Source organism: Gavialis gangeticus, unplaced genomic scaffold (assembly GCF_001723915.1).
Source record: "Gavialis gangeticus isolate Ggan-Ray unplaced genomic scaffold, GavGan_comp1, whole genome shotgun sequence".
Lineage (NCBI taxonomy): Eukaryota > Metazoa > Chordata > Crocodylia > Gavialidae > Gavialis > Gavialis gangeticus.
Genome location: NW_017729024.1, coordinates 135,866,593 through 135,889,762, shown reverse-complemented (window position 1 = coordinate 135,889,762; position 23,170 = coordinate 135,866,593). Strand labels below are relative to the sequence as shown.

At 42.0% G+C, this 23,170-nt stretch overlaps 1 protein-coding gene across 1 annotated transcript in view; it reads right to left on the bottom strand.

Moving 5' to 3' along the window:
- Positions 1 to 23,170, bottom strand: part of ADAMTS6 (ADAM metallopeptidase with thrombospondin type 1 motif 6) — a 395,156-nt gene that overhangs the window by 332,136 nt on the left and 39,850 nt on the right. The window contains exons 4-7 of the mRNA XM_019517795.1: positions 20,240 to 20,408; positions 1,530 to 1,747; positions 886 to 969; positions 217 to 362 (exon numbers count right to left, since the gene is read on the bottom strand). Of these exons, the coding sequence (XP_019373340.1) occupies positions 217 to 362; positions 886 to 969; positions 1,530 to 1,747; positions 20,240 to 20,408 (617 nt within the window). The remainder of the gene's footprint in view (positions 1 to 216; positions 363 to 885; positions 970 to 1,529; positions 1,748 to 20,239; positions 20,409 to 23,170) is intronic.

The following is a 23,170-nucleotide window of genomic DNA, read 5'->3' as shown; positions in this document are numbered from 1 at the left end:
GTTACTGAAATTGAAAGTCTTTAGACATTTTCTTTCCAAATTTTAATCTATATTTTAATAGTCTGATATATGCAAGACAAGTAACCTATTATCTTTTTGCCCTCGTAAGATTACCTACCCATTAAATTACTTTAATTGAAGGTTCTATATACACAAAAATATAAAAAAGCTATAGAAAGAAAATAAAATAAACACAAGACTTGCAGTAAACCATACCTAGTAATAAGAACCGCATTATCATGGTGAGCAATCCCATTTTCTGGAATGGTGTTTCCATCACTTTGGTGGGAGAGAATGGATTTCTGCCACTTACAGAAGCTATCGAGGGACTTGTCTGCATGGTGGTTTATCTCCAAGTTTGGCTGCAATACAACATGCATACCAGAAATGTTCCAAACAAATTACTAAGGTCAGTTGTTAAGACTTTTGAAGACTAAAATGGGACTATAATTAGAAGCAGTGGTTTCTAGGAATAATCTCTTTCTGCCAATTTTTATCTTTGTAAAATCTAACCCAGAGTTTAGTTTGTGCATTACTGAATATGCATTTTTTCAGTTCCAGCTTTAATAATGATTATGTCAATATAAAAATTGCAGATTATCAAAATACAGAACTAGAAACAAAATTGCAATTTTAAGTTTCAATCACTGCAAACCACAAAAGTAAGCTAATATTCACCTAATGTAAAGAATACATATATTCAAGATATGACAAATATTCCTTCAAACTACTTGAAACTTGCTTAAAATAGTAAAAGCTTACAGATGATGGTTTTACTAAAATGCAGGCTTTCCAAATAACAATTAGGTGGATTCTATAATGCTACTCGGTGAAGTACCCTGTATTTTAAGGGTAAAAGGTTTATTTGATTATAGTTTATCTTACCTGATCTTCAGTAAGAACAATCAGCCGTGTCACTATAATATTCACAACGTTTCCAAGACTGGAATCACGATAAAGTTTGGCAACCTGACCTCCAGAAAATAAGAAAAGACACAAAGTCAGACAAGAAACACTGTTCATTTAATTTGTATTTAAACATTAGCCAGCAAAATATCATTTCATAATCTGAACAATTATTAAAACATCTAATTAAGAGTGATTTATAAATCAGTCTTAATTATTCTGTAAAATAAATCACAATTATTTCTCTCTACATGTGTTTTCAGTGAAACATTTTATCCAGTGAGAATGTTTCATAACTGATCCACTCATGGAAAGAAGTGTTCAGAATATCAGTCTAAACAACAGGACCAAACACTATCATCCCAACGTAATTACAGGGTCAATATACCTTTAAAATTAAACCCAAAGACATTGAAATGTGATTTCAGATACATAGCATACTCTGACTTGAAAAAAGAGAGTCTTGCATTTCTACTTTTAGTAATAATATTTGCTATATTTCAACTGTGACTTTAAGGCATCCTTAAGGCATCATATATTTCAAATTGGAAATTCAGTTGCATAACTGCCTATCCTTAAAACGACATGTTCATTATGTTAACATATAGAGGGGTCAAACTTACAATATTCATTACACTCAAAATGTAATGCTCAATGTCTTTGCGACCATGGTATCCCACCATCATTTTGTCTGCTACTACCAGCGTCTCCACAAACCGTTCAATGCTTACTGATCTCTTCTGTCGACTGTGACTACTTAACGTGTCATTATTTGGAAGTGAAGTTGGAAAAGCAGATGTATCACTCATCCACCCAGGTTTACTCCTTCTTGTGAGGTCTTCTAGGAATCAAAATAATTAACCACTTCAGACAGGTTACAAGCTAAAGTTGTTCAAGTACAGCTCTTTTCTGCTGATATAGTCTTAAAGCTTCTAAAAAAAACAAGATCTTCTGAGACAGGAAGATACTAAATCTTTTCTTTAAAAATAATATTTTTTAAATTGCATTAGAAAATGTGCAAGTTAAAAAGCAGCTTGATGTAATTTTAAATACATTGCAAGTTACCTGAAAACTGGCAAGTAAATCAGTAAATTAATCCTAATTAAGTTATAATAGAAATGGGTCCACAAAGACATGAGGTACCCTGAGTCACACCATTTTTAACTCCCAACTGTACTGACAGCATGAAAATAAAAATGAAAAACACCCAGCAGCTTTTAAAAAAATCAGTTAATCTACCCTAGCTCTACAAAGACTATTATTCAGTACGTAATTATAATTGCATGGTTATTATATAGTGTCACTAAAGGGAAAACTTAACATTATTTGCCTTAAGACAGTACTCTAATAGTGCAAATATGTTCTACTGTTCATATTTAACAAACTTAAAATGGGAACAAAAATATTACAATAATGTTGCAATTACCACCAAAGCAAGTAGCATAAAGATTTTCAATTTAATTCTGATTAAAGTGCAAAAGTTAACCCATCCTTATCTATGGAATAGCAACTAGTACTTACATAATTAAATGTCCTTAATTAAAATTTCATAAAGCACTTAATCATACACCTAATTTTAACACGTGCTTAAATACATCCATATCTGACAGCGTACAAACACACAGCCTTAATTTGAAATACCATATTTACACAAATACAAGACGTGTTTTTTCCCCTAATCAGCATAAGGAAAAAACGCACTCCATCTCACATTTGTATACAAAGAAACTTCAGTAAATACATTATTTATCATTAAATTGCTGCCAAAGGAAAGCCATGGAAACCAACTATGAAGTTGATTAAATGCAGTCAACACTGAACATGATTATTAAATATGTTTGCCCATATTGGGCAAACATAGATAGAAACCTTTGTGTGTGTGTGTGTGTGTGTGTGAGACAGAGAGAGAAAGACAGACCCTTAAAAAACAATGAGCAGTTGTTCCCCTGGAAGAGAATGAACACCAGGGCTGGAGGTACTGCAATACCAGGCCTGCACTCGGAGAGGCTGGAACACATTCTGACACCTTCTTCTATTGCCAAAAATGCTGATGGGAACTTACCTTTTTCTGACGAGGGGAGGGGGAATATATATATGTATAAAATCCTGTCATAAACTTTCCATCACACACCTCAAACCGCATTAAGAAACCCATGCACCCATTACAATAAATGCACCCACTCCCCTGCGCCCCCATGCACCCACCCACTGTCCTTCCGTAACCCAATCACAGTTCCTTAGTCCAAGCCCCAATTCGGGTTTACAATCTCAGTTTATTCGCAGTCCTTGTCACTTCCGATGTCACTGTCACTTCCGCTGCTGCGGATCCTGTTGTCCTTCTCGCCGTCTCCAGGTCCAGTTGCATCACTGTTCTCTCCGTTTTCCTTTTCGACTTCCCCTCCCCAGAGGTCTTGGAACAGCCTGTGCCACATATCCCTTTTCCAGGGGGACTTGGCTGTATTTTCTCCATCTTCTCCCACCGACTTCTGGTAGTAGGACTGGAGTTCACTCAGAAACATTTTAACACAGTCTTTCCTTGAGCTCAGTGTCTGTACAAAAGCAGGTTTCTGCATTGCCACAGGGCACTCCTGAGGCAGGACACAAACTGATTGAAGTGGGTTGTTTGGGACCCCTGATGTTTAGTCAAGTGTCTGTACAACTCCCTTGTCATCAGCCTGACTCCTGTCACTTCCTCCAGGAGCCAGCTTACCTTTTCCCACACTCCCTTGGCATACGGACAGAGCCACAGGAGGTGGCTGATGGTCTCATTCTCACCGTGGCGGCTTTCCCTGGGGCAGCTGGGTCTAGTCTCTCACTTCACTCTGTGCCTCCGTGTCTTCACTAGCAGTGCACAGTGAGCTATGAGCCAGTTCAGGTCTCTGTGGTCTTTACGTAGGTCGTTGTGGAAGATCTGATCCCAGACGGCCTGGCAGTCATCGTCAGAGAGCAGTTCCATGGTCAATAGCCTATCTCTGTCCCTGACTGCCTTCTGTGTCTTCCTGTGGTTGGACATGGTCTCTGGGCTTTCCTTCTGTAGCCCATACTCACTGCAGAACTCGTCCAGCACACTGTACACTGAACCAGGGTTATTCCATGGTGCACGCTCTTCCTTTGGCTGGAGCGTACCCCCCCACACACAGTCTCAGGAAGTGACCTGTAAAATACCTGACAAGACAGGCTGTTTTGGTTGCTGGCTTGTGTACCGTGCCTGTAGGAACAGGTGGATGTCTGACACCCCCCTGCCCCCAGCCCATTTCTTTTTGTATAGGGTCTTTCTTGCCACCTTCACCATTCTAGATCCCCAGAAGAAAACGCACATGGCTCTCTGGATTCTGTCGGTGACACTCTGGGGGGTGGGTGGGAGGAAGGGAAGACCCATGTGGAGTACAGAAGTAGTGGTAACAACACCGCCTTCATGAGTGCCATGCACCCCCCCATGGAGAGGCGGTGCGCATGCCACAGACTCAACCTCTGCGTAATCTTGGCCTCCTTCTTCTCCCCAGCCTTCCACTCAGCTTGGGGTTGAAATCCACCCCAAGGATCTTGACCCCCTCACGGAGGACTGAGACCCCCAGGGACTCCAGGTCCCCGAGCTCGCCCATGGTCAGACAGGTGCTTTTGCTCACGTTGAGCTAGGCCCTTGCTGCCACCTCATAGACCTGTGTGTGCCACATGGCTCTCTCTACAGCACACTTATTCCAGCACAGGATGGTCAGGTTGTCTATGTACGCCAGGACCTTGGTCTCTCCTTTCCTTCCTCTGGGGATCTGGACTCCATGCATCCCAGGCTCCTGCCTGATGCGCTGTGCCAGGGGTTCAGTCACACAGATGAAAAGGATGAGGAGACTAGACACCTCTGCTGGACCCCTGACTCTACCATGATCTGTGCACTCAGGAACCCATTGACCAGCGCCTCGCTACTAATGTCTATGTATAGAGTCCTTATCCAGCCAGTGAAGGTTGGAGGGAGACCCATTCACTTCAGCGTCTCAAAGAGAAAATGGTGTGACACTCTGTTGTAGGCTTTTTCCAGGTCCAGGTTCAGTCCAGGAGAGGCAGATGGCAGGCAGCTATGCAGGTGCTGCAAAGAAAGACATGAGTGATGGAGGACCAGGACTGGTGAAAACAAAGAGAAAGGGCTTCCCCATGGATTTCAAGGTGTACAGGTATGATTCACAGACTAGGTATCTCCCCAATGGCATAAGAAGAGAAGATTTCAACAGGCCAGTCCTGCGAGAGCTGCTCCAGGTAAATAAGGAGAATGTAATTTACATATGGAAGCAAAAGCACTCCCTTGATTGGGTGGTGGGATCAGGAGCCCTGAACCCAGGCAGCATTTATGGAAATGTCTGGAGCAGGTGGGAGAGGACCCCAAGCTGAAGGATTATGCTTTCTACGGGGGAGACACCAAGGGAACTCAGTGGAGACAGAATATTGTAAAGATTGATCTGAGCACAACAGAAATAGATGCAGCAGACCTTCATTTCTGGCTGAGCAGCCACTGTGAGAAGGTGAGAACAATAGAGGAGGAGAAGGATGGAGAGGGAGTATGGACTGGGGCCTGGATTGCTAGAGTACTCTTAAAAAAAGACCCCAGTATTTGCCAGCCTCCCTGCACCTGGGGTACCACGAAGGCTTGATTTACTATAGAGGCCAACCCAAACTGTGCCACAAATGAGGACAGGAGGGGCACCTGAGAAGAGAGTGCAAAACAGAGCTCTGTGCTGTCTGCCATCATACTGGGCACAAACACCAAAAATGCAACAAAGAGAAACACTGCAACCTCTGTGTGGAGGATGGCCACCTCTTCAGGAAAGAGACAGGCAGAAAGGGGAGTACATGGGGAAACAGCAGGAGGAGGAGGAGGATTTCAAGTCGTTCACCTCAGAGTCAGAAATTCAGGATAGTTCAGAAGAGGAGAGTGAGGAGGACATGGAGCAGAATGGGAATGCTGTGGGAACAGGAGGAGGAACCCCTCCCCCAGGGCTAGAGGACAGTCCTGTCTCCGAGTCAGTTTTATGGAGCATTGAGATGTTAATGGAACTGAATAGGAATAAAACAGGCTCAGCCATGGAACAAGAGAATGAGTGAAAGAGGGAAAAGAAATAATCAGAAGAGAAAGGAGAGGAAGACCTAAGCCCAGGGAGAAAGTAACCCCAGAAAAGGAAGGAGCTAGAAGGGAAGAAAGAGAAAACCCAAGAAACCTCTCCCCATTTCGAACTCCTAGAGGGGTATGAGTGGACTCGCACAAGAGTAGGAAGAAAAAGCAAACAGAGGACAACAAGATGAGCTCTACAAGGGAATCCAAGGGAAGGCCCAGTCAGGTAAAACAACAAGATCCAGAGAGTGAGGAAAAGAAAGCCAAACTTGAGATTGAGACAAGAAAGGTGGTTTCTGAAATCCTACCAGCCCTCCCCACCCCCAAATTTAACTATACAATGAAAACGCTTAAAATTGCTTCTGTGCATGTGAGAAGTTTGTTAGGGAAAAGGAAGTGGGACCAGGTAATACAGACTCTGGAACAGACAGAAGCAGACATGGTCTGCCTGCACGAACACAGTCTCCCCAGTAACACCAGCAGCTCTTTTTCTCCAAACACTGGCCGCATGGGACAGCCCTGTGGTGGGATGACATTAGGGCTACTGGGGTCACAATCCTGCTGAAAGGGGATATCGTGCGCCCCCTGCAGCACAGAGAAATAGTGGCAGGCAGGCTACTGCAAGCCATCATGGAAGCAAATGGGACAGAGTTCAAGGTGCTGTGTGTGTACGCGCCAGCCAAAGTAAAGGCAAGGTGTAAGTTCCTAGAAAACATGACCCTAACAATGCCAAGTGGCAAGCCAGTAACCATTGCAGAGGACTTCAACTGCGTCATCAGTGAGGAAGACAGAGTCAGCAGCGGCCAGTGGGTAGGCATAGACAGATCCTCCAGGCTACTGAAACAGCTGATCAAAGACCACAGCATAGTATACACCAGGAAAGGAGTCCAAGGCCCCAGTGGGAACTTCATCCGAGTGGACCCAGCAGGGGAAACCAAGGCCAGGATAGATTTTGTCCTCCTCCCAAAGGGGTGGAGGCAAAGGTTCCTCCAGAATCCCTCTGTACCCTCCCCCACCCCCACACCTGTATGTTTCTCAGACCACTGCCTCCCCACAGTCCAGGGAGAAATGAAAGCACAGCTGGAAAGGGGCAGAGGGGTGTGGAAGCTAAACACCAGCCTGTTGGAAGATGAAAAGACCCAGCACAGTTTCAGAGAGCACTATGCAGGCTGGAGGACTCTCAAGATCCTGTATCTGAATCAGAGCGATAGACCAGTATCAAAGGAAAGACCAAGGTCTACTTTCAGAAGGCCGGCAAGCAGCGAGCTTTCTTCCACAGAAGGCAGCACGAGCATCTGACCCATAAGCTACAGAACCTGCACAGGCAGGCAGCAGCAGACTGGGATGTGAGGGAGGACATGCAGGAAGTGAAGGCCCAGATTGGTGCCTGGTACCAGGAGGAGGCCAGGAAAAAGATCTTCCAGGCCAAGGCACCATGGGTGGCAGAGGGGGAGAGGGAGGGGTGGTCTGCTTATTTCTCCAAGCTAAAGAAGACCAAAAAGAAGCCCATGACATGCCTGAAAGATGGTGCAGGAGCAGAGCACCAGTCAAAGGAAGGCATGCTGGAAATGATGACCACTTGCTACTGAGGGCTCGACACTGCACAACAGCAGGACCCAGGGACCATGCAGCAATGGGCTAACTCAGGCCCTCAGAGAAGCTGAAGAGCAGCAGGTGGAGGAGTAGACAGACCCTCTGGAGGTTCAACAATGGTAAAACTCCTGGGTGGGTCAAACAGACAGCCCAAGGAGTTTTGTGTGACCTTTTGGGACCTGAGGGACCCCGACCTGCTGGAGCTCTTTTGAGAGCAACTGCAGCAGGGCCGGCTAGAGGCTGGGATGGACTGGGGCCTTGTGACCTTCTTGCACAAGAAGGGTCCAAGGAAAGAGTTGAAGAACTGGAGGTCTATCACACTTCTAAACTTTGACTATAAGCTGCTGGCCAAAGTCTTGGCTGAGCATTTTAAATCTGTCCTAGGTGCCATAATCCATGAGGACCAGTCATGCATGGTACCAGGATACGAGATCCACGGGGCCCTGCTGCAACTGAGGGATGCACTCCAGCTGGAACAGGACAGAAGGCAGAAGTGGGCGTGATGGGAACCTACCACAAGGATAGATTAGCGCAGCTCATCTGAATAAAATTTGTGGTAGTGCACATTAAGCACAGTCCCCTTCAGCACCAACTTTTTCAAGTCATACTGTGCCACTATACTGAATACATTTTGACTTCCTGTTCACTGCCACAGCTGAACTGCCCCTTTTTTTTCCCATTTCCAGTTATTCCTGTTTCTTCACCAGCCTTAAATGTCTGGCAAATGTACCCAAAGAGGGACCCAAATGGTTCCTCCAGAATCCCTCTGTACCCTTCCCTCCCCTCCCCCAACAGCTTGTCACATATAATTAGTGTGGCCCTGCCCTCCATGAGCTGGTGCAAGACCAGGTCCCCCTGTGCCTCATTTGCATATACATTTTTGGAGGATTCCAGAATTCATGACAATAACACCTGGTTCAAGTCATGAGTGGGGGCTAATTAGCACATGGATCCTTTGTGGGGAGGGCTATCCAGAGCACACACACATTCAAGCAGTGCTGAACCGTGCAATCACCATGGTTTGAAACGTTGACTCCGCTGGGTCCCAGCCCAATGAACTATATGGCAAATCATAAGCCTTTTGGCTTCTGAATCATGCATAATTTGTACTATATATAAGTAAGTACAAAACCGCTGTTTAAAAGTGTGTTTATGGAGTTACCTGCATTAAAGTTGCACTAGTTTCAAAAATGGTAAAATACATCAATTCTGGATAAACTAAATCTATGGGTACCCATAGTAATTTACCTATATATAAATTACTACAGGTATGTTTATTTAAAGTCACTGTTTTCAAACCTGCCCCTCACTTTCATGTGTTCAGGAAAGAGCAGGGTCTGACAGTAAGGGGAACAAGAAGAAGCTGCAGAGGGAAGAATGTGGAGGTGGGGGCAGAGGTCAAGGGGACCACCTGACTCCCCCAGATTTACTTTCCCTGCTGTACCAGTGGTAAGGGGACAAATTAAAAAAGAAAAACCCTCCAATAATTAGGTTCTATACCTGGAAAATAGAAAACACATGTCTAAATTTTTCCGATACAGAATCTAATTATTGGGGGTCGTCTTGGCTAAGGTCAGAAGTTACAAATAAATCAGTTTAAGTAATCAGAAACTGGTTTAAACCTGTAACAGAACAGAAGGCACATAAACCAATTTCAAAATGACTGAAACGGGTTTAAGATAAACCTGGTTTAGTCCCCCAGCATCCCAGCATGCTTTGCAGCCCTGGACTGGGCTATGCTGTCTGCTCCAGAGAGCAGGGCTAGCCCTGCCCCTGCCCCTTCCCCTCTGCTTCCTAGCTGGAATAATTAGGACTGGCTGATAACAGAGCAGGGGGGGCAAGCCTGGCTGGGGATGCAACCGAGTCGGGGTAGGGGGATGCTTTCCTCCAGGCAAACCCTGGCTGGGGCCTGGGGCCATGGAGTGGGGTTAAACACCCCTTCCTCCACTCATACTTACTGCTGGCTGCAACTGTGGACTACAAATCACAGAGGCACCGGGGAGCAAGAAAAGGAAGTGAGGAGCAACCCTACAGGGTCCTGTTGCTGTAATTCTGGACTGTAAATCCCACAGACCTCAGGGGCAGCAGGAAGAGGAAATGAACACACAGCCAGAGAGCTGTGCTCTAGCACCCCCTGGCTTCTGACCCGAGCCACCATAGGCATGTGGCTGCATTTCCTGAAACAAAGGTAAATGTCTGTTAACTTCTGTTTCAATTTAATCTGTGCAGCTTAAACTAACCTGCAAAGACTGACTTGATTCATCCTCAGCCTTTTTGACTTTCTGTACCTAGCCCTTATATTCAAGTAAATAAGGTATTTGCTGAATAGTATTTAACTAACAATTACAGCTAAACATATATTTAAATGCCCTGCTGAATAACAATGGACTAAAGTATCTGTTTGCTGGCCTGAAGGCTCTGAAAAGAACTAGTCTGCAAATAATACCTCCAAAAATAAATATTTATTTACTAAAATTGGTTAAACTTGAAAAGTGCCTTTGGTGTCAAAGGAAGCCTCTGGTAGAATCCAGATACAGTGGAGTCGCATCTTACGTGGGGGGTTGGGTTCTAAAGTCAGCACGTAAGGCACAAATCGCGTATAGTCAAAATTACAGAATCTCGATGGCACGGATGCTAGATTCGTTGCGGCCATATTTACGCGCGGCGAGATGCTCACACTATGAGAGGCACGTTGGAACTGAGACTGACTGAGGGAACAGCAGATTCATGTCTCCCATCTCACACTAACTCTGGGGCCTACACTCATTGAATGGAATGGCAGGCAGAATCGCCCACACTATTTAAATTGTTATTTTTCTCTTTTTTTTTTGCCGAGCACATATAGTTGAATTCACTCAAGTTAAATGCACATATGATGCGACTCCACCGTACTTCACAGATAGGTCCCTTATCCCGCTGCAGTGCTTCAGGTTAACAAACTAACCAGTGGGTATACAGAGCTTCAGAAAACAACAACACAGGAGCTGATCTTTGCTGCAGCTTTTATATCAAAGGGCACCATTCCTCTGATCAGCTCTGGGGACTACTGATAAGCTCAGGGATCAGAGAAGCAGGGGCCTCTTGAAAAAAAATTCCACAGCAGAGACAGCTGAGCAGCTCACCTTAATTAGGTAGCCTGCTACAAATTAGGTGGGTTCCACCCAGATCTGAATGATCCAGGTTCTACTATACCTAATTTTTGCTAGACAACAATTCATCAATAAAGAAAATGTTTTGGGTCTTGGTTTACAAATCCTCAGGTCCTTTTTATTATAATATATTTCTTATTCATCAATTTATACAGTCCATAAAACATATATAGCTTTAAAAGATCCATATTAAATTTTAGACAACTTGGAAAATGAAAATAAGAAGGTCCTTTCTCTGGGACACTGTTTTATTACTACAGTTGAACCTTTTTATCCATATGCAGGTGCTTCACATACCACTTAGTTCACAGAATGTTGGCAAATTAAGGGGAGGGATTCACACAGCTGTTTTCTGCAGCTATTTTTCTTCAAAAGGACTCTGCTTCTCTATTTAGCTAAAGCAGCTCAGTGGTATCTTATGGTTGTTTCCTGTAATTGTATGCACTCTAGTTAGTTTACAAACACTCATCTTCACAAGGAGATGAGGAACCTAACCTCACAAACCATCTGGGTTCTACTATATCACAGCTCATAAAAGATTACAGTAATTTAAGCAAAATACCTTTGAGTACTAAAACTTGCTGAAGTTCTTGTAATCAGTACAAAGCACTTTCCTGTATTTCATCACTGTCCAAGGAAACTTAAGTTAGCTTTAGCTGTTCAAAGATTTTGGCATCAATGAAGTCATGATTTAGACTTTTCATAAATTCTAGATTCTAGATATTACTGAAACATTTTGTAGTAAGATTTTTAAAAACCCAACTTTGTTCAAACTTAGTTGTTTGAAAAATTTCAGTTCACTCCTAACTTATTTTATAAAAATAAAATATAGATTAGGAGGTTTTTTTGGAAACATGCAAGAATTTTTTTTAATTAATGTATTCCAATATATACCTTTCAGAAAGTATATAACAAATTCAGCTTGATAGAGAACCTTGCATCAAGCACATTAAGCCTACTTCACAAAAATGAGTAGGTATTTTTTATTCCTATTTTGCCAATGAAACACAGGAACAGTGCCCAAGGTTGGAAATGAACAGGCATAAAGAAAAAAAGTATATATCAATTAAGGAACTTAAAAGTAAAAAAAACCCCATAAGAATGTTGTAATTATTGCCAAAACTAGTATTATAAAGCCAGGGAATTCAGCATTAAATATGAACCTAAAAGAAATTTAAATATGTTATGGAAATACTAGTTAAAATATTCAAACTTGTAAAACTCAGTAGGTCTATTTTCCACATTGTTCCATCTTTATAAAACAGAACAACTGTAACTACTAACCTTCCTATGCCTCTTTATCTTTAAAATCTGTTGTTCTAATCTGGTTTAATCTATCATTAAAATCAAATGATCTAGTCTGGAATTAGAAGCACTACAATGCTTTAATAACCACCTGGTTAAAACAAACTTTTGTTAATTATACATATATTTGAGCATAATAACAATTGTTTTTTTCCCTGGAAATTTCATTTATTTTAATTATTAAAAAAATAACTATGCATAAATATTAAACAAACACAGAGATAACGCTGATGCTATTGAGTTGAAAATACTATATTTACTCATATACCACATGCACCTTTCCCCACAAAACCAGCCCTCCAAAATTGGGGTACATGTCTTAAGCAGGGAAAGTGATTTTCTGCACTGGACAGAAACCAGGAAAAATATTAAAGCAGTGTCTTCTTGCTTCTGGCTGTCAAGATGGCTGCCACTTGTTTTTGGCCCCAACAAGGAGAAGGAGCAGAGACCTCTGTTAACCCTCTAGCAGCCATAGCTATTGTAGCTTGTGCCTGAAGGAGCAATTAAGGTGGCTGCAGGTAAGTGAGCTGCTGTAGCCTGCAGTATCATGATGAGGCTTGTGGAGTGGTAATAACACTTTCATTATTTGCAGGAACTTAAATAACTATTTACAGTAAAGAAGTAACAGTATTCCTACTGCCCTTCCAAGGGTCAAGAGTCTAGTCTTTTTGCTGCCTCACCATACCAGAAATTTCCTGCACCCTCACCAAGACTGACTCCTGAGATGATACATTTTATGAACACTCCATATTTCCAGGAGGATTTACTCTGTCACATAGTCAGTCATGACTCTGGAAAAATCTTTTTTTTCTACATTATGCCTTCCAAAAACAAAGTAAATTATTTACTTTGGGGCACATGGTATGTGCAAAAATGCAGTAGATGTGGGTGTGTATGGAAACAGTCATTTTATAAGTCATTTTATTTTAACTTTTAATGCTATATTGCTAATATACAGAGGAGGAGGTACAATGATGCAGTTGCACCCCTCTTTGCTTCCTGCTCCACCTAAACTTTAGAACCAACTACCTGGTAGTAGCAGAAGCATTTCTATTCCAGTAGCAGAGACAGAGTCAATTGATGTCATGGTTCATTGTAATTTACCTGATTCCTTCTAAACCCTTTATTTCACAGGTGTTAACAACTCCCTCTCTTTTTTAACGGTATTAATGTTCCATTAATCAAGATTCCTTCTTCTACAATTTTGCTGTCTCTTATTTCCTCCTGGTAACGTAGCTCCTAATTCACAGTCCTGCAGACTGTTTTTTACTCTAGACAAAAACATCAACTCCACTATGGAAATAACTTTCAGTGAAGTATTGGATGCACTGTCAAGATGCTCAAGAAAGCTTAATTTTATTTTATGAATTAGAAAGAGATGTACATTTAATTATAATGCCTACAGGACTAAAGAAACAACTTTTTATTGCTTTTGCCTAATTTGTTCTGTTTTTTAATACAAAATGTATGATATAGCAAATTAATATACCTTCCAGTAAAGTTGTATTTGTTCTTGCTTTGAACTGGAATTGAATAATACAGCCCTAGCCCCCTACCATATTAGTAAAGCTTCTAGTTTCTTTTTACCTGAAGAAAAATATGTATTGTATATGTAATGATGCGTCACACCATCTGCATCCCCCTTTTCAAAATCCTAGATCCACCCAGGCTAATACATCAAGCGCAGCTGGTGAACTCAGATTGGTGGGGTGGTGCAGCATTGCATGGGAGCCGGGATGGGGAGAGGTTGCAGCAGGCTGGCAGCAGGGTAAGTGAGGGGGTTGCAGCCAGCTGGGAGCAGGGGGGTTTGCAGCCTCCCTGCTACTGACCGGATTGCGGGCCAACTGCAACAACCCCTCCCTCCTTCCCCTGCCGGCTGCAAACCCCACTCCACTCCCGGCTGGCTGAAAACCCCCCTCTCCCCACGGGACACTTTACTGCCCCACCAGCCACGCCTACTTACCATATTTCTGCAATTCCACTGCAGTTCAAGGTGACTACTTAAACCAGGTTAGCAACTGTTTGCCTCACTGAAACGGTACAGAATCAGGCAGAACATACCGGTCAACAAAATCTAAATTGCTACTCTTAGTGCAGTGACAGGTTGTGAGAATCTAGTGACAGCTAGGACCAAGTAATCTACCAGTGAAACTCCTGATGCATTTAGAGTTTTCTTCATACATGCTGACTCATTTCAAATGACATAACTGCAGCACGCAAACTATCAAGAAAAACCTTGGTGAGCAGATTTTGAAGTCATAAAAGTCCCACTGAAGATTACTTGAATCATCATCCTGGCCCTATTAGTCTCTAGTCATAACATGTATTTATAAATAATTAAAATTAGTTACAACATAATTTCTCCAAAAGTAGCCTAGCTTACAATTCTAATACATTTTTACTATATGGAAATTTTGAAGAATCTTAGTTATTCTACTATTAAAATCATTTGGGACAAAAAAGGTCTGACAATCAGTGTAAAATTTCTTATCTTATACACATTAGAGTGTCACTACACAGAGCAGATAGTATTAGGTAAAGTTTAACTACCTGATGTAAACAGAAAACTTAACTAACTTTACCTGTGGAAGCTGATGAGAATTTCACCTAGAGAGGTGGCCCAGCCTGACAAAGCCCTGGCTGGAATTATCTAGTTGGTGATGGTCCTGCTTTAAGCAGAGTTGGTTTAGATGATCTCTTGAGGTTCCTTTCAACCCTAATTTTATATGATTCTATGGTTTTACCATCGATTTCAGTAGAAGCAGGGACAGACCACAATTTTTTTACATGGTACAGAATGATAATAGTGTTAAATTAGTTTGTATACAATGATGAAGTCAGTATTCACTCAGCAAGTAGTGTAATACAATGGAATTAATACAGGATACAGAATAATAATTCAAAGAATTTATTCTCTTGCAAATACTACTTTTTCCTGAATTAGCAGAGGCTTTAGGATTATAACAGTGCTAACATCAAAGATAACAATACTATCCATTTTCATTACTTCTGTTCTTGTCTTTGGTGCCATGGTAAAGATGAAAAGATAGTAGACCACAAAAATATATTTCAATAATGTTGCAGTAAATGTTACATACAAGACCATACAATTCAGGCACCTCAGAAAAGAGACTGAAATGCAAATCTTAACTGACTCACTTAAATTTTATATTACAGTGACTCCAGATCATGGGTCACCTTATTTTGTCTGTGCTACAATGCCTTGTTCTAACAGAACAAGACAAGAACATAGATTTGTGAATTTAGGCAAGGCTATCAACTTTATACTACCAATATTCATGCAAATTATACTGGGCCAGGTTCTACCACAATTTCAGTCTGAATTTTGTACCACCTCTCTGGAATCAATGGGATTACCCAGAGAGTACTCAACACAACGTAGACTGGAGCTGGCTCTTTGTTACTGCAATGTTACTGCCAAACAATGATGGCCCCTCTACACATGCAGGCAGGGCTGTTCCTAACAGGGGGCCAATTGGGGTGACTTCCCCAGGCCCCCATGCTTTGGGGGCTGTTCACCCCCCCACCGCCATGTCTGGGGCCCGCAACCTGCTATGGTCATCTCTGCATGCAGGTAAAGGCATGATTGGACTTAATGCATGATCCACGCAATTTCACCTCTTGCTGTGCCACAAATGCATGGCAGGAGGTACTATTGTGGGATTGTGTATTAGATCCAACTGAATCTTATTGCCAGTGTAGGGGGAACCCAATCCTGGGCTCCCCCTGCATCAGCAAGAAGCAGGTTCCCATTGCTGGGAGTCCCCATTGCTAAGGCAGCTCCCAGACATGGGGGCCACGTGCAGGCAGGACTGAGAAACACGTGCCTGACTGGGCTCTCCGTCTGCACAAGCAACTAGGACTGAGAGTCGTGCACCTGATGATGGGGCTCTTGATCCTGCCTGCACAGGTTGCACAGCTGGGACCAAGAGCCCCGTCAGGTGTAGGACTCTCAGTCCTGCCTGCACGTGTGGTGGTCTCTGGGGTTTCATGCACCCCTGAGCCTTGGGGATCGCAGCTGTAATGATTCCCTGGGATTGGGGTTTTCACACTGGGCATGGTGTACCCCTGCAACTGGGAGCCCCATCGGTTGACAGGGCAATGCAGGGGAGACACTGCAGCATGTGCAAATTAAGACTCAGTAGCACCAGCTATAAAGTTAGTACACATTTTCAAGGTTTAACGTAATAGTTAGTTGGAACTTTTTATTGTGTGATAGCTACTTTGTGTAGCTGGTCTTAATTGTGCAGTTAACCAATTAATTGTCCATACCTGTAATGTGTAGAAGGGGCCTGAAAATGTATGCTAAATATTCCCATAACAAACCTAACTCAATTGTGATTATTTATGTTTTGGGGAATATACTTTCTGACATGAGCTCTTCTATGAAACCACACATCGAACCAGATAAACAGGAATAGAAAATAAATAGATCTAGACCACGTGACCTTGTTAATATCAATTTTTGTAACATTCTGTGCTGCATTTCCTGACTTCTTTGATATTTTAATTACGCAAACTTGCTGATACTTGATTTTTTTTTCATATTAGGCTAAACAGTGCATGTTAAATCTGCCCTATATATGGAGAACCATACACTTATCCCATCCCAGAATTATGTACTTGCCAGTTTTCAGGTTTTAAACTGCAGTCACTTTTATTGTCACTACATTCAGTTCAGAAGTGTCTGTTAATGTGCCAGGGAAATATACTGTTCACTCTCCAACAAGACAGGTGAAAACATTTTGTTTTAAGTTTTCAAAAACAATAATACATCTCCACACAAAATCTGCATACAGGATATAGCAACAAAAAGATATTTCTGAAAATGTTCAGTATGAAAAAAGCATGTTATAATGGGAACCTTTGCAACCTTAACGATACAAGTAGGCACTAAACTTTTACACAAATCATGTAGGTAAATGAGAACAACATGAAAGTAAATATGCTGCAAGAAGTTTGTTGCAAAGATAATGGGAGAAGACTACAATACATTATTTATGAAACTTGTATATTCATATTGACTGTAAACTATGAGCCAAATTCAGCTCTCAATGATGGCAGTTTTACCTGCTTACCTCACAGATTAATCTGATCCTGCATATGGAAAACTTTACGCGTATTATTAGCATTTCAGAAAGAGGCATACAACTGGATAGAAAAACAAAGGTAATCGTAAGGGATTGATTCTGCACAGGCTCAGTTACCACTGAAGTCATTGCAATCTGAAGGGGCCCAGCAACTCACAATAAAATCCATATTGATTTTAGTATGAATCTAGAAGCATATAGAACCTGATTTCACACCTACTGAAATAAGTAGCAGTTTTGTTATTGACTTAAAGCCCACAGTGAAAGAAGAACTTAATTGATTAGTGAGGACTGGAAGGTGAGGGATGAAAATGTGAAAACTTTTTCTGCTGGAGGAGAGAACAATTTCACAGAGAGGTTGTCAAACTCATTTGGTTCCTCAGGTCAGATCCGGACTGTAAAAAGCCTCACAGGCTGGATCAAGACCCACCACTACCAGTGGGGTGAGCAGGGGTAGAGTTAACTGCTGCAAGGATTAACGTGCCTGTTGCTTTGCCCCTCCAACAATGACATGGGATCCCAGCAGGACTCCATACACCAGAACTCAGCGCCAGCCCCAGCCCCTCTAGGAGGCCAAATGATATGGCTCCGTGAGCTAGACTCTGCCTGTGGGCTGCATCTTTGATAGCTCAGCTTTATATTATAACCTTTATATTTAAACAACAGTTCCATTGAAACTAGTGGTAATACTGTGGATTGTACTAGTGCAACTTAAACAGCAAAATGATCCTAGTAGACAATAACTTTGCTCACAACAAAACCAGTTAATGTAGTGAATTTATACATGCTTAAGTGAACTGTTAATTGAATGCATAGCTTAGTGAGCTGGGTGCTGCCCAGGCAGAAGGTCCTGAGTTCTGGTCTCATGGGATAGAAGCTACCTATCCATTTTACTCAATTAATATTAAAGTACAAAAATGCCATTTGGGATAGGAACAGGAACTGAAACCAGGACTACCTCCCTTCCAAGGCAGTGCTCATCTTACTGAGTCAAACTCTCCCTAGCTAGTGCTCTTTCTTACCCAACATATCTTTCCTTCTTGGTTGCCCAAACAGCCAACTTCAGAAGGAAGAGAACAGTGCCTACTGGTTAGAGTAGTTTACTGTGAAGTGGGAGATGCATGTTAACCCCCTCTGGCTCAGCAAGGCTTAGAATCAGGGTCTCCCACTCTGGAGGCAAGTGCCCTAATCACTATAGTCATGGACTCAAATATGGAAAAGGCCGCTTGCTCCTCCACTAACAAACAGTTGCTGGTTATAGTTTTATCTGACCAGACTGGGGAAACTGCACACCTATGCAGGCAGAACAGAGCATGTACTGCGATAACAACAAGTCTAGCTGTACAGATGGAAACAGGATCTAAAATCCACATGCATGCCAAAAATGCCTTGAATGAGGCTATATTGAGTGCATAAGTAGGACTTACATGTGTTCAGGTAGTGAAACGTTAACCTGACAAAGTCTAAACAACACTAGAAAAATACTGCCAGGCTTGCTAGACTGATGTGGTGGTACCAGCAAACCCCATGTAGCACAGGAGCAATTTATATCTTATCTCCCCTAACTTGGAAGGAATGAGTTCCTAACTACTGGGCGTGTCTACACGTTCAGTAATGCACAGTGGTTACTGCACATTTAATTTAGTACTTCTATGATCAAGTACTAAATAAATGCACAGTAACCAGAGTGTGACATGAACAAATTAGAACAGCCAAATATGTTAATATTCTTATTCTCTGGGGCCAATTCTTTTTCCTAACCAGAGGACTGCTTGGGTACCCAGTCCCTGACTGGTCACAAAAGAGCAGAAATCAGCTAGTGATCCATTCCAAGCCCTGCAGTACGCAGCAGGAGAGAAGATGAAGGACTTTGTAGCCAGCAAAAGAGGGTTGTGGATGCAATAAGTTTCCAAGCCAACACAGAAGTTTTACACAGAGTACTAAGGAGCACAAAATGCTTAACATTTCCTGCCACTAGACCCTGAACCCAGTTAAGTGAGTCACTCAGGAAAACTCTTCTCCAAGCATGGTTCTTGTAGACAACCTGTGTTGTAACCTCAATCAGTTAGTGCCAGCAGAAGTTATAGTCTCCAGCAATAAAAGCCAAAAGAGGTTACATCAATAAGCTATTTGTTATTTTTTATTTTAAAATTAATATTTGCCAAATCTGTCCTATGCTAGATCTCACTAGGGACTAATCCCTGAGACTGGAGTGAACTTGCAAGAACAAACTTTCTTGAGAGATATGTAAATAAGCTTGGAACATTTTTCTAACAAGTAAAAAATATTTTTCTAGATCTGTAAATCGAAACCAGCCTGTCAGATGTATTCCAAACTGTCCTCAAGAAATTATCTTTTGGCTTAAATTCAAACAAGTGAAAATTAGGACAAAAGGAAGATATTGGAGAAGGCTGGATAGAAAACGGAAGATTTGAACAGAACCATCTTTCAATAAAATCTATGAAGGCATTCTTGTAACACCATAATTTTAACACCTACCCATATGTCTTTGGAATAATCTTAACAAATTGAATAAATAATTAGTATCAACGAATCACAAATACCCTTAAGTAGGAATTGTTACTCAGTTCAAAATATATTACCCTACTCCCTTCTAAATATATTACTAGTCATAACAGTAATACACGTCAATCACGTGTCAAGTTTGCTCAAATGAGATACAACACTTAATAATCATTGAGCTGTAACACTTAGTCACGCAAGTCCTGCCTTCCAATCAAGACTGAAGTACATTTACAGGACACTGTGAAGAAGCCTGCACTCATCACTACCACCGTACTCAATACAGGAATAAAACAGGACTTATTCCCAGTGCCTTAGCCTTCAAGACACTATATTCTTGACTTGAATCTGAAAAAAAATGCAAAGCTACTTTTCAAAGGGGTGCATGGCATCACCCAAAAGGAGAGTTCCTAACACTAAACTCACTCCAATGGAATTCTGTTATATTCTGTACATGGAACCAGTGTAGAAATCACAGCATTATCTTAGTTTTAAATCTGAAATGACAATTTTATAAAGAAATAAAGATATAATTGATATTCAAGCTTATTTACCTGAGACACCACAGTGAGTGTGATCATAGAGATGTCGTTGGTACATGGTAGACTTTTTGTAAATAACATGAGGATGACCATTTTCATAACTAAAATTATTGGAATTTTCAGTTATATTCCTTAAAGGCTCAATAAAATACTCTTCATCTTCTGTAGCAATAACACCATGCTTAAGGGAGAAAAAGGGAGACAAATAAAAGCTGGCAAAAGGCAAAAAATGTAAAATGGTGTCTTTTAAAAAATGATATTTGCAGTGAAGCTTAATTAGTTATTTTTCCTCTGGCAAATCTAGTTGTCCTCCTCTCACTGAGACAAATGGTAAGATTCCCACTGACTTCAGTGGGAATAGGAACAGTCCCCTAAAAGCAAAACAATGGGAAAATAAAGAGAAAAAATATATTGTCTTGTTTTCTTAGCTTTTCCCCCACCATTTCAGGTGGGTGTGGTAAGAGAGCAAGAGACAGTTTGGTGTATAACAAGCAATCACCATCATTCTTCTCATGAAATAATCTATTCACAAAGTTCGTTCAGAATTATATCATAGAATCATGGAGAAGTGCAGCTGGACCCATTAAAAATTATACCAAGCCAAAACCCCTTTATTCAAAGAGTGAATATAGTGTCCATCTATGATAGCATCCCAATAGATGCTTTAATACCATACCACGCATCAAAGGAGAAAAGTTACAAAACAGATTTATTTTAGACAGATATTATTCAAAGTAACTGCTCTGTGTATTCTAACACCACATATGTAGGGTCATATTATTATTATGAACTTAATTTACACTATTTACATGAGACTTTTTAAAACACATATATTCTTCCAAATGTTTAACCATAGATCTTAGGTACATCATCAGTGTTACAAACTATGCATTAACCTGCATTCTCCATTGAAATTGATCATTTTTCTTAAATCTATAATATACAAAGGTAGACTACATATTCTTTATGATTTCCCCATTTGTGATCTTAGATTCTCCCAAACAGGAAGTGGGTTGTAGAAGAAAGGAGAGATTTCATTCCAACTTTATAAATTCATGGATCTTCAGTCAACAATACTGAACTTTAGAAGAAATGCCTGTTTTAGAGACCCACTGAATGTAGAAATACCAGAGAACTGCCCTGACAAGCGTGTTTCCACCACTATATCTGCTAATTTAAAAATTCTCATCCCTACATCAACACTCAAAGCATTATAAACTCTCTACAATATGAGCAAGAGTTAGGTAGAGGTCTGTGAAGCAGAAAGTTCTAAAGTCCAAACCCAGTTCTGTGGTCTTAAACAAATTACCTGGGATCCAGGTTTTCCATTTCCCACGGGAAAACAGAAAAAAAGTGGATTTTCCCTTTTAACAGAGAAGAAAGTGGATTTTTCATTTTAACAGAGATACCCATGGATTTTCCACTTTTGCAAAGAGCTCTCTGCAGGCTGGCAGAGTTTTGCTTCTTGCAAAAAGGGTGGCAAACTCTGAGCCCTGTCCTGAGGGAGAGGGGAAGGGGCAGGGCCTGAGCCCCAGTCATCCAGGGCTTACCTCAGGCTTGCTTTCCCTCATGGAGCCTTTGAGGTAAGTGGGGCTTGCAGGGGGCTGGGGGCCAGCGGGGGAGCAGGGCAGGGGCTGTGGAGTAAGTTAGGGTGACTGCCAGGGCTGGGAGGTGGGGGAGGTTGAGCCTGTGGGAAGAGCCAGTGGAGTAGGTGGGGGCAGGGTGAGGGGGTGTAGGTGGGGGCTGAGGGAGTGCGGAGGTGTCCATGGGAAGCCCCATGTGGAAGGCCATCCCAGCCTGATGGTGCTTGGCTCCCAGTCCATGCACCATTGCACCAGGCTGGCCAGCTCCATGCCTCCACATGGGGCTTCCAGCACACCAGCAGAAAGCTGCCCATGGAAGCAAGGAGCTCACCCAGCCTAATTGCTTGCAGGTCCCATCTGCGGTGCCGCAATCCTCCTGTGCTGGTATTGAGCCAGCCCAATCTGGTCCGAAGACGCAGACCAGTGAGCCAGACTGGCTCCATGCCAGCACACGCAGACCCTAGGACTCAAAGGCACACACCACCAGGTGCTCTGCCTGCCATAGCCATGAGCACCCCAAGGGCCCACTGCCTGCTGCTGCTGAGCCTCCACGCAAACCCCACACCCACCCACAAACCCCACACATACACTCACACCCCCCACACCCCTTTGCAATCCCCCCACAAGCCCCACCTACTCACAAACCCCACTTACTCCCATACCCACACCTCCCAACCCCTTCACAACCCCCCATAAGTCCCACACACACACCCCCTCCCACAACTTCACAAATCCCCCCTACACACACCCCACATGCACCCCCAACCATACAAAGTACCTGTATATATTTCTAAAGAGTGTTCCAATAGTGTTATATTTAATTTGTACAAAAAAATAAAAGTAATTAATTTTGCATAATTTTGAATTTTCCTGCACATAGTTATGAATTTTTCTGCACATAATTTTAAATTCTTCTGTGTATAATTCCCTGGGGTGGATAGAGAGGTCTCAGCAGGAGTTCTGGTTCTCCATGATGAAAAACCCAAAATCAAATGCCAAAATACATAGGTATTTAGAATTTATTTTATTACAGCAATTGAAGAACTGGTAGGCTTCCAAACTGCTTTAAAACTGTACATATATCAATAAAACATTGTGTCCAACTGATACCTATATATATGGCAGCCTTCCATTTTAAGCATGGATTTTGGTCATTTAAAGTATGTTTTTAATTAAAGAATTTGTGATTTGTTTTATCAGATAATTTGAAATTTTTTTATCAGAGAAAACAAGGATCCCTGCAGATTACTCAGGAATTGATCCAAGTCCCATTAATGCCACACACAGCAAGCCAGGAGCGTGCCCTACTCCCAGCTGTACTGAGTGAGGCAATCAGGGAAACTGATCCCCTGAAACCACA